Here is a 17,403-nt window from a genome sequence, read left to right as displayed (position 1 = left end):
CATCCCCTGGACACGAGAAGCCCTAGATCATATTCTGTAGTTTATGTGGCTTCATCCTGAGGCAACCTGCTCCTTGTAAAGGAGAGCATCTCTTATGCCTTTGCCAGCTGGAAGCCTGTTGAGCCTTAGTCGGCCAACAGCCTTTGATATAATTAAATAATTCTGCCTCCAAAGCGTTTTTGTCTGAGCCAAATTATAGGCATTAGGATAGCAGCGATGTTGGCTTTGCCAGCCAACACTAAAATTAGGTTGCATGATTTATCTTATAACTTGTTTGGGTGCTGACAAATAGTGCCAAATCTCTGCATGGATTCCCTGAGCTGCACTTATGAGGGGGAAAAAAAAAACGGAGGAGAGAACATCAGGAGGGTGGAAGTGTGTCACCTTTATTTCATCACTGCCGTGCTTTTTTTAACATGTCAGTGCCATCCTGCTAAGAGGAGGAAGCATGATCTGTGAATTCTACAGCTATCAATTTCCTTTTTAATTAAAAATAACTTTGAAGTTCTCTCCCACTAGAGGAGACTGGCTTCTCTCATACAGCAAAATATGAGCTTGGAAGGAGTGTGATTTCTGCCTGTAAAACACATCAGGAGAGTAAAGACGGGGAAAGGAGAGGAGCTAAAGAGTCATGGATATACAATAGGGTATGTGTGAATTTTTAGACTGGAAATTGTAAGTCTTCTAACTGCTGAATGTCCTGAAAAACTCATGATGGTTAGAACATAACAGGGCAAAAACTGTGTCTTTAAAAGCTGGAGCTTGGTAATATTTAAGGCATTTTGTAATGACCTTGTTGGTTAGAAAAGACTCTCTTCATCAACCCAAGTTGTCATTTCTCAGCTTGAAATTTTCTTCAAACAAGTGCTTTTTGTGTGCTTTTCTCTAAGCATATTTGCAGTATTTCAAAATGTAAAATACAAAATCTTTTTGAAATTCATGAGTCCTTGCTGATGAGTTTCAATTTTCTTAATTGTTTGCCTTAACAAGAGAGAAGCAGTCAGGAGCCAAGTTGAAAGTATCTTAGAGGTCTTTTCCAACCTGATTCTGCATGTAGTTGAGAATAGCATTAGTGTTTGGGACTAGCTCTCTGCAATTGGAGGCTGGATTATTTGACAAAGGGCCATAGAATCACCAAACGCCTGCACTGGGCGATTGCCCTGGTGGCAGCGGGTGAGGTGCCCCCTCACTTCTGCTCCAGACAATCCCAGACCTGCACTACCAGCAGCCATACATCACAGAGTCACAAAACTATTAAGGGAGGAAGGGACCTCGGGATATCATCTAATCCAACCGCCCAGCCAAGGCAGGGTCACCTGGAGCAGATGGCATGGGAACACAGAGGGTTTGGAATGTCTGCAGAGAGGAAGACACCACGGCCTCCATGGGCAGCCAGGGCCTTGCCACCCTCAGCGCAAAGCTCTTCACCTCCAGCTGCTCAGGGGAGGATTTTGAAAACGCATTTTCCGGATTGCAGACTCCATTTCCCACCCTAAAGTTTGGGAACGGAGTGAAGGGAGGCTGGGGAGTGAGGGTGAATAGCTTCAGCTCATGGCACGGGTTTAACAGCGGCTCAGAGCGGTCCGGGTGCGCAGGTCAGGTCAGCGGGCAGTCAGACCCACCTGTCCCCGATGGTTTCCATGCGCTGGGTCGCAGTAGCTCCTGGCGCTCAGCCGGCGCCTCCCAACGGGCGGTGCCTCCCGGTAGTGCCGCCCCGCCATGCCGCGGCCCCGCCCCATGGAGCCGCGCCGGGGGCGGGACTGCCCGGCGGCGGGCCGAGCGCAGGAGGCCGGTGCCGGCGGTGTTCGTCCCGCGGGGGCAGCGCTGTCGATGCGTGCGCTGTGGCCGCTGTGCCTCGCCCTGGGAGCCGCGGCGGCGGCCGCGGGCGGGGGCGGGCGGCCGAGCGCCGAGCGCAGCGCCGTGTGGGGGCCCGGGCTGCGCGCCGCGGCCGCGCTCCCCGCACGGTACTTCTATGTGCAGGCCGTGGACGCCCGAGGGCTGAGGTGAGGGCGGCGGCGGCGGCTTTTCGGGGAGATTCTGGGCAGGGTCAAACCGAGAGGTTTGCGATTTGCTCGTAGAAGATGCAGGCTAAAAGCTCCCCCTACCTGACTTTGCATATCCCTTGGCAAGAGCTGATTAATCCTTTCAAGGAGTATCTAATAACGGCACGAGGGGATGAGATAGGAAGATGAAAACGTTCAGCAGCAAAGCATACGTGTCAGTCGGTGGAAAAATTCATTATTTATTCTCCTTTGTCAAAACTTTAGCAGTGACTATTACATTTAATTTGTTAGGCTCAGGCATCCCTGTTTCCACTGTTTGGGTACATTAGTATTTCTCCTACTTGCAGAGGCACAAGATCAGTGGAATCATTTAGGAATTACTCCATAGACTAATAGGTAAATTTCTTAGGAATTAAATAGCACGAGGAGCAATGGCCATAAACTAAAATACAGGAAATTTCACCTCACCATGAGGAAAAACTTTTCCTGAGGGTGGCAGAGGATTGAAACAGGCTGCCCAGGGAGGCTGTGGAGTCTCGCTCTCTGGAGACATTGCAAACCCCCCTGGACACATTCCTGTGTCCCCTGGTGCACGGTGACCTTGCTTTGGCAGGGAGGTTGAACTAGATGATCTCCGGTGGTCCTTTCCAGCCCTAACAACTCTGTGATTCTGTGATTTTCAGAGGATACTCATTGCTTTCCATTTATTTAGGAAAACTAGTCATGCAACCTAGATAGGTGCTCAGGATGCTCCATCAAGGTCATCCAGATTAGATGCACCATGGCTTGTGTGAGTACAGAAGCTGCCAATTCATCTTAACTTGGATAGTAAATATTTCTTGCATTTAATTGAACTGGCAGCTCTTGAATATGTCTGGACAAATTTTAGGCAAGGTGCAGTAAGGAGTTAGAGCCCAAGAGCCTGGTCACTGGAAGAAAGGTGGAAGGAAGTTGACAGCATTTTGACTGCACCAACTTTGTTAAAACCTCAATGATATGTGATAATTTCATTATTATTCAGATTATTTTATTTGGTTTTATGGGGATTTTTCTGTTTTGGTGAATGTTTAATTATACCAGAATATCTCATTTATACATTGAATTACGTGATCCCTCTATAATTTCTTTTCCCTGTTTTTTTCCCATATAAGCTACCATAATGATTAAGAAATGTAACTTTGTTCTTTACTTCCTTAAATAATACCTGGAAAATAAGGTAATCTGAAAACATTTTGCTTCTGAATGTAAAATAACAGACTTATTAACCTGTTAAAGTGAACATTTCGATGTGCTTGTAGAAGCCTAACATGGCTCACGGGAAATCTGTTGACTTGAAAAGGAATGGACCAGCTAAGAAATTTGTTGTATGTTTCCTTTGTTTATTAAGCTCCCACTTATTCTCTGGGTAGGTTCACTTCATCACCAGGTGAAAATGCATTCCAGGTGAAGATCACCGCTCCTGAAGAACAGTTCACTCGTGTTGGTGTGCAAGTATTGGACAGGAAAGATGGTTCCTTCCTTGTGAGGTACAGGATGTATGCGAGCTACAAAAGCCTGAGGATAGAAGTCAAAACTGGAGATAAGCATGTTGCAAAGTCTCCATATATATTAAAAGGTGAGAGGCACCACTGCACACAGGTTTCCTGTCATGGCTGACAAAGTGTGTCCCAGTGTGTCTTCTACTAGAACCATAGGATTCTTTGGGATCTCAGTACTTCTCTGGACTATCAAATCCCATTGGAATTATGGATTCATTATATGCATCTTACACATAGTATTCAAAATAAAAAAAGGAAGCAAATGCTGTGAAGCTGTTGACTAATAAATACAGGTAGAAGGCTCACACATAAGCTGATGACTCCATTAGAGTTAATAAAAATTTCAGACACATCCATTTAGCATTGCTGAAGTTTTGGCCCTAAGCAGGGAATGTTTGACCCTGTTCTGTGATCTCAACAGCTCAATATTATGACTTATTAAAAGTAAAATAATAATTTTGTCCCAACAGGACCTATTTACCATGAAAACTGTGACTGCCCTCAGGAGGAAAGCAGTGCATGGCTGGAAGAGATGAACTGCCCTCAAACCATTTCACAGATTCAGAGAGATCTAGCAAATTTTCCCATTGTTGACCCAGATAAGATTGCAAAAGAAATTCCGCAGAGGTTTGGACAAAGACAGAGTTTGTGTCACTACACCATCAAAGACAATGAGGTATGGAATCTGGTTGATCTGAGGTCCATATGGGAATTTGGTGGCAAGACATAGGCAGTTTCGTTGTTCCAAGTTGTAAAAGCTTCTTGTAGTGTATTCTTTAAGAGCAAGACTTTGCTTGCTTCTCTGTCCTTGAATACTTTGCAGTTTGTGTATGAGCTCAGCAATGTCTGAGCTGCTTTGTAAGTGCCTTTTTGTCCACGTTACAACTGAAACACAGCGAAAGCAAATTACTTTCCAGGCAATCAATGTGAGTACTGGGCACACACCCAAGTCTCCTAAATGCCAATTCAGTTTCCTGTTCTCTGAGCAATACTGCTGTGAGGTGTCACAATCATCTAATTTGAAGTACATCAATAAATTACGTCATGCATAATTCTGAGATACCACTTTTAGTTGAACTGAGGATCAGAGCTACAATTCTTTATAACAAAGAATTGTATATACTGTACTTATTTCAGTGGAGTTTTATATGGAAATTAGAAGAGTGGAACACCACAGAAATAGACAACAGTTTCTGCTTCCATGAAGAAAAGCAGAAGACAGTTTGTCTCAAACATCTGCAAAAGCAAGCAAAGCTTGTAATTTTTTTTTTCCATCACTTTTCTGTGATGAGATTTCTATTGCTTCCCAGCTGATTCAGAAATCTATACAGCCATATAATCTGAGTAGTTACTATGTGATTAAAAGAGCTCTGAATTGTGCCAGCCTTTCTCTGAAATGAAATCACCCAGTAAAACTTTGTTTATTTTCAGGTTTATATAAAGACATATGGAGAACATGTTGGCTTCAGAATTTTCATGGATGCCATACTGCTTTCTTTGACCAGAAAAGTGAGTACATCTGTACAGCCACTTTCTGCATGTCCTAATTTATAGAAGCCTGGCCTTAAATACATGTCAGTGTATTTGTTGCTGTTTCTGTTAAAAAACTCTTGCTCATTGATTAATTATGGAAAGGTCATGGATTTTCCTTGTTTGAAGCTGTCATGTTCTGGAATGCCATCTGATTGAGTATCACAAAAGTTAATTGAATAAGCAGGCTTTTATAGGTGAGTTTGATAAGCCAGGACAGGGTGTGTTGGTTTGGGTTTTTTTCTGTAGAATAAATAAATCATCCTGTAGCATCTAACAGAAAATTCTATCTCTGCAGGTACATTGCTGCAAAAATCTGAACACAAGTTAACATAACATGTTAAAGAAATAGCAAGTAACCTTTCCACTATCCTCAGGATTAGTAATGGATCAGTTATGCTCCTCTGTCTGCCTTTGGGTGTCATGCTTTAAGGATTGCTCTGTTGATAACATTGCTGAACTATCATTGCACAGGAAAATGGGAAAAATTACTAAATGTACAAATGCACATTTGGGGATTGTTTCATCTAACACTATCTACAGGACGACACGATGTCTAAGGGAAGACATGAATGTAGAATACAATTACCTAAAAGATTGTTCTCTGGAAGATGGAAGTAAACTGTTCTCGGTGTCAGTAGTGTTGGACAAGAAATAATGGAGTTAAATTGCATCTAAGGACTTCAGAATAAAAGTTGAAAAAGGATTGCTAACTCCAAAACAAGAAACTGTATACAAATCTAGAAAACACAGTTTGTCTCATTCCCACTAAATAAGAACTTTTATTAGGATAGTTTCACTGTGTGACAGTAGATAGTTGGTTGGAGAAGAAGATTCAGGCTGCTGATGGATTCTGCTGCTGAGGATGAGTAGAAAATACAATTTGTAGGGTTTATGCCTATTACAACCATTAGATGGCACCATAGCAATGAAGTTCAGTGCTGAGCATTAGACTCTAGCAGACACCCTTTGAAAGGAAAATAGTATCTTCCACCATTTATGGCAAATTATTAATTTCTTTTGTTTTTAAAGAGGCAACTGAGAGTGATGTATGGGAGATGTATATTTTTTAAAAATGAAATTAAGAGAGTGAACTGAGATATGCCATTAGTTCTGCACTGACCTTGTATGTGCCTTCAGGGTTCTGTAAAACGCAGTCATATATCATGTTTTGCCTTTTGCTCTCCAGACTGAACTGTCCCACCATTTTCAGTGCTTTCTCACAAGGCAGCTGGTCCTTTCTTTGGAAAACTACAAAGTACCTTTCTTTGTACATTTTCTACTTCACTTGAAAATACCCAAATCACACACAATGTTTAATGCAGGGGTGCATCACAGTTTCATAAAGCAGCAAAATTATGCCCTCTCTCCTGCTTCCTGGCATCAACAGTATTTTCCTTGCCTTTGGCTGTGACAGTGATTTCAGGTATGGTTCCACGCTACTAAATATTTTAAATAAGTGACGATGTTATGCTTAATAATTAACTGAAGCACTGACTAAATGTGATCTTCTAATCATGGCTGTTTATTTCTGTTTCTTCTGTTGGATTTAGGCATCCTGCAGACACAGGGTCAATCAGATCACTGATGTGACAGAAAACTGATTTACCAGCGAGTATCAGTTTTCTATATAGTAACAAGGTGATCCAGCTTACCTTGGAACTATACAATTACTGACTAGGTCCTAGTGCTAGCCTGATAAACAGATTGTGTGGCCAATCATGTAAAGTATAACAGGAAACCATCCTCTAAAAGGTACTCCTATGCCTTATGTGACTTTGTGCAAATATTTTTTAAAAAATATTATTTTGTAGGCTTTGTTCTGTGGTCTCAGTACTTCCAACAGGTTTCTAAATATGAATTATTTATTACAGGTACATTAACTACATTAGACACCTGGCTATTTTTCCTCTTAGTGAGGTTGTTTTCATAATGCAAGAGGCCAGCAGAATATTGTTTGTGCTAAACTGCATTTGTGCCTACTTTGTTTCTCTTTAGGTGAAAATGCCAGATGTAGAATTTTTTGTTAACTTGGGGGACTGGCCTCTGGAGAAAAGGAAGCCCCCACAGAACTTGCACCCAATCTTCTCATGGTGTGGATCCAGTGAGTCAAAAGACATTGTCATGCCAACATACGACTTAACAGACTCAGTTTTGGAGACTATGGGACGGTAAGAAATGGCTTAAACTTTTCACAAAATTCACCATGAATGATCTTCCATAGAGATCTGTATGGTAACAGTATATTAACTATTTTCATTTACTCATTGAGACACTGGCAACCCAGGTAGGCAGTGACTGTGTAATCAATATATTATGATACTTCACTGTTTCATTTAAAAAATCTAAATTTATCTAAACATGGTCAAATCACTGAAAACAGGACTTTAGAGTGTTTCAAGGCTAGGCATTTTATTTGTTTGCTTTGTTTCTCCCCCCATGAGCTTGTTAACAACTGGCCAGGTGTCTTTCTTTCCTGATTTTGTTAGAATTTGTTTTTTGTGTACCTTTCAAATCCCAGCATAGCTATCAGGAATTTTCAAACTAGGAGCTACCAACTCCCACATTGATTACTGACCATAACTAGCCTTAGCAACTGCTCTGTTCTGTCTTGACACACTAAAAAGACAGCTTGCTTCTAAGAAATCTTTGCAATCTGTCTTGAACTTGTTTATCGTTTCACTGCTTTCAGTTCAGGTTCCTTTTTATTCTTCACGACTTTTTCTAAATTTGCTATCCCTTGCCCTCCCAGTTTATGTTTAAGTTCTTAACATTTTTAAGGACATGCAGTATGTTTTATTGAGCAAGTTACACTACCTTGCATCAACCTTATGCACTTTTACCTATTTTTTTCCTTGGTATTGTTTCCACATGCCATGTTATTGAATGATGCTGTCATGCCACACACCTGTGAACTTAACATACACTATCTGTTTCTATTGCTGCAAATGACTGGTACAGTAACACATGATGGTGTGCTCATGACTTGCCTTCATCTTTGCTCTCTGCCTATGGGTACTGTGAACTCTTTTAAGTAACTGCACTTTAAAAAGTTTCCAGTAGGCTTCACTATTAAACCACTTCTTTCTGCTGCAGAGTCAGCCTGGATATGATGTCAGTCCAAGCAAACACTGGCCCATCGTGGGAAGACAAGAACACCACAGCCTTCTGGAGAGGACGTGACAGCCGCAAAGAGAGGCTTGAGCTTGTAAAACTCAGCAGGAAATATCCAGAGATCATAGATGCTGCTTTCACAAACTTTTTTTTCTTTAAACATGATGAAAGCCTCTATGGCCCTATTGTTAAGCACATTTCATTTTTTGATTTTTTTAAGGTAAGCCACTAATCATTTTTCATAGAACTCAGTTCTCACTGTTTCCCATTATAAAATAACTTAGTATGTATTATTGAAAATAAAGTGATTTTTAGTTTTTCAGGACACCACCAGTAACAAGCATGACTAGACATCCCTCCAGTGGAATTAACTGCTATGTAGCTTCTACCCTCAGGATAGTAATGTCTGATTAACATCTAAAGGTTCTGTAGAACCTTGTGTAATCTATATAACTTCAAGTTCCTTTTTATTTCTTTTTCCTGATTCAGCGATCAGGACTACTAACATAACTAACATAGTGGGAAAATCTGTGGATGAAGTGGCACATCTACCCTCACATCCGAGGATGAGCACCTAAGAATTCCCGGAGAACTTAATTGATGAAGCTCTGTGTACCCTGCACTGTGATGAATTCCAAACTAGATAATAAAAGCTTCTTAGACACTGATGCTTGCCTAGCCAGTCCTACCTGTCTCAATCTCGGCAAGTCAGTAACACCAGTGCCCTCAGAATATAACCTAACCAAGCCACTGGGATCTTGTGGTTTTTAATAACTTCTGGTCCTTTTCTTTCCAGTATAAATATCAAATTAATATTGATGGCACAGTGGCAGCATACAGATTGCCTTATCTACTAGCAGGAAACAGTGTGGTGCTAAAGCAAGACTCCATCTACTATGAGCACTTTTATAACGAGTTGCAGCCATGGAAACACTACATCCCATTTAAAAGTGACCTGAGTGATCTGCTAGAAAAACTACAGTGGGCTAAAGATCATGATGAAGAGGTAAAATACACATTAAGAAGTATGCAGTAATGTTTCTAGAAGAGAATAGAAATTGAATTTCTTTAAAACAAAGCAAAAAATAAACACTGAAAGAACTTGAAATTTATTTTCATCAACTCTACAAAGAAGAAAAACACTCAAAAAATGCATAATATTGTCCCTAATTTGAAATCAAATTGAACTTCAGGAAAAAAAAAGAGTATCTTCCTAACAGTGCCTTAACTTTTAAAAAGAATGTTTTATTTGAGTTATCCTAAACTGTCAACTTCATTTGTAACTCCACAACCAACAGTAGCACCCTGAAATAAATACTAGTTCTGGGCAATAAAAAAAAATAAACCAAACTTTTATTTTCTTTGACAGGCAAAAAATATTGCAAAATCTGGACAAGAATTTGCAAGAAACAATCTCATGGGAGACCACATTTTTTGTTACTATTTCAAGCTTTTCCAGGTCAGTATATTTTTAATGGCTACTGGCACAGAAATAGAAATCACACAGCAAGAATTTAGGGCAACAGAGCTGCTGGAAATTGGCCAGTCTGATACTTGAAGCCACGAAACAAGCAGCAGCAATTAAAATCTTAATTCAGTTTTTACAAACGTTGTATTCAATTATATGCTATGAAACCCCTTAAGACTATGCTGGCTGTTTGAGAGGCAGTGGGATCCCATAAATCTTGATCTAATCTGCCAGAATATGTTGCCCACAATGATCAAAGAATTCCACATCAGACGCACACCCTGTGAACCACAGCTGAAAATATCTGTGCATTAGCACCAAGATACCGAACTCCAGGGCGGCACCCGAAGGGGCTCCCGTCTGCAGCTGGGTGTTCCTTCACCCTGTCTGTGACAAGCTGCAGGAACAGATGGTGTAGCCCCGGAGTTTTTACAGAATTGCTCAGCTGATTTGGTACAATATAGGCAACTAGACGTACAATTTATAAAATTTATGCATTAATGATACCTTCCTTTTTTTAAAACTAGGAATATGCCAGCTTGCAAGTGAGTGAACCAAAAATCAGAGATGGGATGGAGAAGGTGCAGCAGCCTGATGATGATCTTTTCCCATGCACTTGCCACCGAAAAAAGGTACAGTCCATGCAGAGTTAAATGAAAAGTGCTGAGTGTCTTTAGTTCCTGCTCAGCCCTGCTGGAGCAGGGCTGCTCAGTGCCCCACAGTATCAGTTATCAGGCCCGGCCATTAACACCTATCGAGCTTAGAAACACTTCTTGATGTATTTGCAGGACTAGAGGACTAGACAGTGAAAAATAGGCTTCCAGTTAACTGAAACATGTTTCTTCTTTTTTGACTGCAGGCCAAAGATGAACTCTGACAGAAGTAAATATTTTTTTTCAGTATATACCTAAATTCAGACTGTCTTCTTAAAGAAAGAAGAAAAATCTGGGTTAGTACGCCTGTGGATATTTTAAAGTTTACCATTTCGTGATCTAGGTATGGAAAAAAACAAAGCACCCCTGATTTCCTTTTTATCATGCAGTGGTGGCAGAGCCTTATTCAAACACATTTTTATAATTTTTTTAAAATAAAAACCATGTTTGTATCAGTCATGTGTTTCTGTCCTGTGTTACCTTAGAAATGCAGATACTTTTTACTCATGCTTGTATATAGTAAGTCTTTTCATAAACATGAAACTGTTCTGCAAAGAAGGGCAGATAAGAGTTGTATATCTTCCCTCTATCTGTTTATCTATCCATCCATCCAAAGGCTTCTTTCTTGAAACCATAACTTTGCCCCTTCTGAGAGAATCTCAAAGGCAATGCTGTGGCGTTCATAATAAATCTTGCTAACCTGAAGGAAAACCACAGTCCAATACTGCTGTAGGCTTGGTTATACCAACAGGTTACTCACAGCCCATAATGAGAAGGGCTGCAGCTGCCAGTACACACAAAGCATTTCAGCCACTCTCCTGTGTTAGAGCTCAGACAGGGATCTGAGATCCTCCTGTCACAATGGATGCAGAACTGGTTCCTGCTCCAGGAGTTCTTCCATCACTAAACCAAATTTGTCTATTGGTTTTTATTTATCAGAGGGTCGCTGATAGTCCTTTACACAAGGGATCAGTCCTTTACACAAAGAACATTAGTGAAGGGGACTCCTCAAAACCGAAAGCTGTTCTTTGCTCCATGTGCCCAGCTGTGCCTGCATTACCTCCTCTTCCTCCCCAGAGGCAGAATCTGGCTCCATAAGGTAGCAGACATGTGACCAGCCAAAGATTCCTCTCCTTGCTTCACAGGTTTGGAAGCACCTGGGAAGGCCAGCACACAGCACCAAGGCAAAGTAGTACACCAGGCTTGCCAGCCTCAGGGGATGTGCTGGCAGAACCCTAAAATCGGTAGGTTTTAATTGCAAGTGAGTACAGCATCAGTAATATACTCAGAAATTCCCTAAAGATACACTGTTGAAGTAGATTTTTTCCACTATATTGCTTCAAATATTAGTCAAAAGCATTACTTAATCCTCTGCATTCCAAAGTGTTGTATATGGATATTTGCATAGAAACACAGAGAACAATGCTGCCATGATATATTTTCTGTACTTCTGGAAGTTCTTTATTATTTTGCATTTTATTTCATTCATACAAAGCTTAATTTGCATTTGTACTTATACCTCTGAAAACACCAGTTTTAAGAAAAATATGCCTCTAAACAATAACAAATCCCTTATTTGCCACATTTAGGAAAAACTAAATGAAGATACTGCTTGAACACTGCAAATTATTTCTGCTGCAGCTGAACATTCTCTCTAAGCCAAGAAAAAACTTGAGCATTTACTTCTTTCATGACATCGTCTGCTGTTCGTCCTTTGACTGCCATCCCATGGTTTGCTTTATCAATCCAATAGATTTTTCTGGGGGCTTTCATTTTGCTCACCACACCTTCTAGTAATTGCTATGGAGAAAACAAGAATGCAAATATTAGAGAATATGAGAACTGCTACAAACTCTGGATAGGCAGCTCCTAAAAACCAGATAAATGGATCTGTGTGCACATGAAAAACACCCTGCTAGGAAAATGGGATGTATTCTCTATTCGGGATATGAATAGTGGGATCTGCTCAAAGCTTCACCCTCATTCAGAGAATAGCAGAAAATTAAACCTCGAAGGAGTCCATTTTTACTGTCAGAGGGTAGTGCTGGCAATAAAATGATAGAATTGAAGTCAGATTTGTCTTCAGAGGCTGAGTAGCAATGTAATTCCTTAGGGACTAGCTTTGACACTGTTGAAATTTCTTAGCAAACAGATCTAAGAACCAGCTCACAAAGTCAAAGATTCCCCCATAAAGAGGGCACTCCAAGGACATGCTGGTAACTAGCCTGACTTATTTTGGCAACAAATCCTCACAAAATCATTATGACTCATTAGAAACTGTCCAAGCATGGAAAATGACAACTGCACATAGACTCAAATTCACACTGGCCTGTTCAAGAACTGCAGACACCTGTTTGCAAGGAAACAGCAGAAAAGCACTGTTTCCCTCCTTCTGTACACCTGCTCTTCATCTCTGCACAAATATCACTTTCTACCACAGAAGCCTGACTTAGGGGTAGAACTGCTTTGCTAGAAGAATTTGCCATGAAAATGTGACCAATGTGACATTGATGGCACCACACAATGGGTTTTGTAACTTGAAATGGTTAAAACAAAACAGAAAATAGCTCACTCCTTCCATAGACCACTTTTAATTTTTGCAATCCTATCGAAACTGTTTAAATCAGGTGTTTCAGTGACCCAAAGATGAGCTTGCTAAAGTGGAAGATCAAGCATGGTCCATTAAGTATTAAGCAGCAAAAGGATTCCAGCAAAAGGATTTCTGCCAGGCTTCCTTGTGTCTGATGAAGTTTTCTACCCAAGGCTTCCTTGAGAAGACAGTTATTTAGGCAAGGCTGTTAATTAGGTGAGATACACCTAAGGCTCACCGAGGGTCATTGCTGCTCCTCCAGACTGCCCTTTCATAGTAGGATTTACAAGAGTACTCACTTTTTCACACATCTCATCTGCTGATCCTGAGACAAACAGCACTGGACATGTGATCAGTAATAAATCCTCATCCCGGAGCTTGGACTGCAGTTTTGGTCGATGCAATGGGTAAGATAAACACACGAGACCTTGAATGAAGCCATCATCATCATCATTACCCTGGCTCAGCTGACGTATCACAGAGACAGCAGCTCGCGAGCCCATGGAACGGCCTTTCTCCCATGCAGAAATAAGGAAAAAATATTATCTGCTGTCACCTCATCTACATTCTGGTTTAGTAAACAACTCCCCAAACCAATCCAACTGAGTGTATTTCAGTGTCACAAAATGCTAGGGATGTTCTACTTCATGAAAAACATTAATCCTAATTTCAACATTTTCTGCTAAGATATTTGTCTAGTTGTAACATTTACACCCCTGTTGAAAAAAGAACGGAAAAAGAAAGAAAAGAAAATATAAATGGATAGGGATCCCTTGCAATACTGGAAGGAAGAACACCCCAGCCTGGGGACAAGGGAAAAGAAGGACTGGTCCTACACTCCAGAGCCTGGAAATCTGAGATAGCCATGATAGTATCCTGTATCATTATTTTCATGCAACCTCAATTTGCTCAAATTCAGAACAAAATTCTGTGCTTGATTTCACTTGGCTCACAAAACAAGTCCAGCAAGTGTTACGCACACCTTGAACTTCAGCCTAAAAGTAAAAGTAGAAGGGAGGGAAAAAAGTGTGAACTTGGAACTTGAGGTCAGCTATTAACAGCAAGGGAGATTCAATGTATCTCCTCAAAGATGAGGCATATGAGTGGACAATGCACTGTAACTGAGTGTTACAAGTCACTAGTTCTTAGAGCAGCACAGACTTGGTTCACTTAAGAGAAAACAGAATTTCCCCTATCAAGATATTCCTAACCACCCCCACTTACTCCCCTTTCCCCATAACATAGCTGACTTTTTTTATCTGGGTTTTAATTACCAAAACCTGTTTTGGGAAAATTGTTTTCCATTTATCAGTAACCAGAATTATTCAAGATCTGCAGTTAAAAAGTACACATAGATAATCAGAAAACTCATGCCCTGTAAATTCTAAGTGGCAAGGAAGTTTTCTCCCAAAGTACCTGGAAAATACAATCTATTGCTCTTTCTTTCCTCTTCTGCAGTAAGATCTATGGCATCATAAGGAGGGTTCATTTGCTTTTCACCAAAGTGGGACAGACTTGGAATACTTACAGATTGCTATTACTACAGACAGTATAAGAGAGAAAAATTATTGAAAAAAAAAACAATACCTGCAAGGAAAACACCAGAAAGTTTATAATCATCATGAAGTTTTAAGTATTCCTATAGAAATAAGAGAAAGAGAAGCATTACAAGTCAGAATTAAGACAGCTGGGAAGCTGGGGGATCTCTTCTGTTTGTAGCTACTACACAGAAAATGCGAAGCTCTTTCAGAACTGCATATTAAAAGAACAGGTACATACAAGGTGCCCTCTTGGGTTTTATCACATAAATGGTTTCATGACATTTTGCAGCAACAACATAATCAATTTCACATTAGCTCTCAGCAAGTCTAAAATATCAGATGGCCTAAAAAGATACCAAAACATAACTGATTACTATGTATCAACTCAGTTATAGTAACAGACCCCATGCACACTCTTGTCCCATCAAAAGGAAAAACAGTTTTGCAAAAATGCCCTTCACTGAGGTTATGTATTTGTGACACAATCAGTTAAGTCCAATAGAAAAGATAAAATTCAGCAATATTTTTTCTGGTTTTAGGAGATAACTAATCAGATGCTATCTTAGCAGATGCCTTAAAATTATCCTTACATAGCAGCATATTAACATAACATTATGCTTCTTCCAGAAAGACTGGAGATGCCCATGAAAGACAGTAAAGTCTGACTCCAAATTAATGTACATACAATCACAATGATATCATACAAAATTCCTTTAGAACTGGACTTTGCTCCCCTCTGAAAATGCCTCCTGCTCAATGCAAGCAGATCACCCATCATAAATTCTTCACCCAGCTCGTTTCCATCCTTAATTCTTTCCCTTTTTGCAAGTGCTAAGTTTTCCCACAAAACACCCTTGCTCTTTGTTAGGCTTTTCTTCTTCCCTGAACTCGAACCCACACCCTTGTGGCAGCTGTTCCAGCTGTTGCCCATCTAAGAACTGCTTTGATGTTTCTGTTCACACACAGTGCTCCATTTACCTAAGCATTGGTTCTAATTTTCCCACTGTTGCTTGACTAATCTCTGGCTGTAATTTAAGAAACCTGGAAGACAGCACCCATGGATCCAAGTTTTGGTCTAAGAATTTTTTTCACTCCTTACCACAACTGCTTTGAAAGCCTTAGTTCTGTAGGCAACATTTAGGCCTTTACAAGTAAACCGCAGGCACAGAATTCCATGGGATGCAAGATAGGCTGCCAAGGACACTAAGTGAGGGAAATTCATGTCTCCCCCAGCTCCATGAGTAAGAATCACTCCATATGTTGGTTTCTTCTCTGGGACAGAAAAGATAGCATCGAGGTATTTGTTTCCAAAAGGTACTTTCACTTTAACCTAGAAATGAAACAAACCCCAAAATTATTATTAAAAAAAACCCAAAATCAAACAAAAACCCAAAAAGCACCCCCAAAAAAACCAAGAGGGAGTGTTCCCAGTCCATACATCTACACATTATTATGAAAAAAAAACCCAATTAAGAAATAAATAAAAATTGCATGCCTGCTTTTATTTCTTCTGTTTAAGAGTACTTAATGACTGACTGCACCTGCAGTTCAAAGATTTTCTGTACAATAATGGGCAAATCATTTTATGACTCCACACCTTATGTTCTGCATTAGATAATGAAGCTTCAAAGCATAAACTGAAATGGTTCTGGCCCTCTCTATGTATCTATGACTAGCTTTTCCAGACCTAACTAGCTGCCTAGACCATAATATGTGACATTAAGGCACAGCCTAGCAAACATTTTGAAATCACACAGTGGTAACCAGTGAGTGAAGCAACAGAGGCAAGGACTGAACCTTCCCCAGGGACAGGGGACAGAACAGGTTCGGCCAGAGCTCCAGGGGGACACAGGGCCCCCATCAGCACACCCAGCTTGAGGAGCTGATCCAGACACAAGACCTGGTCATGTTCTGCGGAATGAACGGGGATTGGGCAACACCAGTGCTCCTGTGGCGGCTTCTGAGAGCAGGAAGGACAACCCGGGGCAGGGATAAATTCAGTGTCCCGAAGGCGCTCCTCGGCAGCGCTCCGCAGAGGAGCTGCACAGGCCGAGGGAGGCGCTGAGCGGCCCTGCCGAGCTGCTGCCCCCGGAGCGAGTGGTAGACACCAGACAAGGCAGGGGATGGCGGAGGACACGCGGGACAGCCAGAGGCCTGCACACAGCGACAGGCAGAGCTGCAGCCGCCACCAGCCACGGACACGCCGCTCCTGGGAAGGCAGAGGCGGCAACGCACCCACTCCACCCCCTTGCCCAGCTCCAGGGCCCCCTCAGAGGGAAGGGCGGCTGCCCCGGGCAGCAGGAGCCCGCTCATCCACACGGGTGGCAGGCCCACGGCTGCGGCCATACCTCCGCCCGCCCGCTCATCCCGCCGGGACGTCACCGGAGTGACAGCCGCCCGCGCCAGTCCCGCCCCGCGGCTCGGATGCCGCGGCGCTGATTGGTCAGAACCGGCGAGGCCCCGCCCCCGGGGCGAGTAGAGGCAGCGGCCTGCGCGGGGCAGCGGGAGCTGTGGGTGGGCACGGGTTTGGCCGTGTTAAATACGTAACACAGCCAGAAATAAATCAAGCCCCACGTAAATGGTTTTTATTCACCCGTGTGTACAAAAACTCCACGGACTGCTAGGTGGTAATTCAGCACGCATAAAGCAAATTGCATAGGGATTGCTCGGAAAGTCAGGTTTTTACTGAGTTCAAGGAGCGCAGATGAAATGCTTAGGATGAATTGCAGAATCGCAGAATCATTTAGGTTGGAAACGACCCCTGAGGCCATGGAGCCCAACCTGTGACTGAACACCACCGTGTCAACAAGACCCCGGCACTGAATGCCACATCCGATCATTTCTTGAACACCTTCCAGGGACAGCGACTTCACCACCTTCCTTGCAATATTTAGAAACACTTTCCGTGAAGAAATTGCTCCTGACGTCCAACCTGAACCTCCCCTGGCACTGCTTGAGGCCATTTT

General features: G+C 41.8%; 2 protein-coding genes across 2 annotated transcripts; one reads left to right on the top strand and one right to left on the bottom strand.

Moving 5' to 3' along the window:
- The first annotated feature begins 1,795 nt into the window (after positions 1 to 1,795).
- POGLUT2 (protein O-glucosyltransferase 2) lies at positions 1,796 to 10,763 on the top strand. The gene is made up of 10 exons (XM_030235058.2): positions 1,796 to 2,003; positions 3,413 to 3,618; positions 4,012 to 4,217; positions 4,973 to 5,050; positions 7,070 to 7,242; positions 8,168 to 8,405; positions 8,982 to 9,191; positions 9,555 to 9,644; positions 10,181 to 10,285; positions 10,513 to 10,763. The coding sequence occupies exons 1-10, from the start codon at positions 1,831 to 1,833 to the stop codon at positions 10,528 to 10,530; spliced, it is 1,497 nt and encodes a 498-aa protein (XP_030090918.1). The 5' UTR covers positions 1,796 to 1,830; the 3' UTR covers positions 10,531 to 10,763.
- A 979-nt stretch (positions 10,764 to 11,742) lies between these two features.
- TEX30 (testis expressed 30) lies at positions 11,743 to 16,859 on the bottom strand. The gene is made up of 5 exons (XM_050981834.1): positions 16,786 to 16,859; positions 15,537 to 15,767; positions 14,484 to 14,535; positions 13,196 to 13,407; positions 11,743 to 12,106 (listed from the first exon to the last, which is right to left on the bottom strand). Exons 1-5 carry the CDS (start codon positions 16,801 to 16,803, stop codon positions 11,933 to 11,935), a joined length of 687 nt encoding a protein of 228 aa, XP_050837791.1. The 5' UTR covers positions 16,804 to 16,859; the 3' UTR covers positions 11,743 to 11,932.
- Between the last annotated feature and the right edge of the window lie 544 nt (positions 16,860 to 17,403).

The sequence above is a fragment of the Serinus canaria genome, chromosome 1 (assembly GCF_022539315.1).
Source record: "Serinus canaria isolate serCan28SL12 chromosome 1, serCan2020, whole genome shotgun sequence".
Lineage (NCBI taxonomy): Eukaryota > Metazoa > Chordata > Aves > Passeriformes > Fringillidae > Serinus > Serinus canaria.
The sequence above is the reverse complement of the archived record's forward strand: the minus strand, read 5'-3'. Positions and strand labels throughout refer to the sequence as shown.

Excerpts from the sequence above, each read along its gene's own strand:
- POGLUT2 (XM_030235058.2), top strand. The coding sequence starts at position 1,831 with ATGCGTGCGCTGTGGCCGCTGTGCCTCGCCCTGGGAGCCGCGGCGGCG. Across the intron at positions 7,243-8,167 it reads GTTTTGGAGACTATGGGACG|AGTCAGCCTGGATATGATGT; the intron begins GTAAGAAATGGC and ends TTTCTGCTGCAG. Across the intron at positions 9,645-10,180 it reads ACTATTTCAAGCTTTTCCAG|GAATATGCCAGCTTGCAAGT; the intron begins GTCAGTATATTT and ends TTTTAAAACTAG.
- TEX30 (XM_050981834.1), bottom strand. Across the intron at positions 13,408-14,483 it reads TTCTGGTGTTTTCCTTGCAG|GCCGTTCCATGGGCTCGCGA; the intron begins GTATTGTTTTTT and ends CATGGGAGAAAG. Across the intron at positions 12,107-13,195 it reads CAGATGAGATGTGTGAAAAA|CAATTACTAGAAGGTGTGGT; the intron begins GTGAGTACTCTT and ends TTTTCTCCATAG.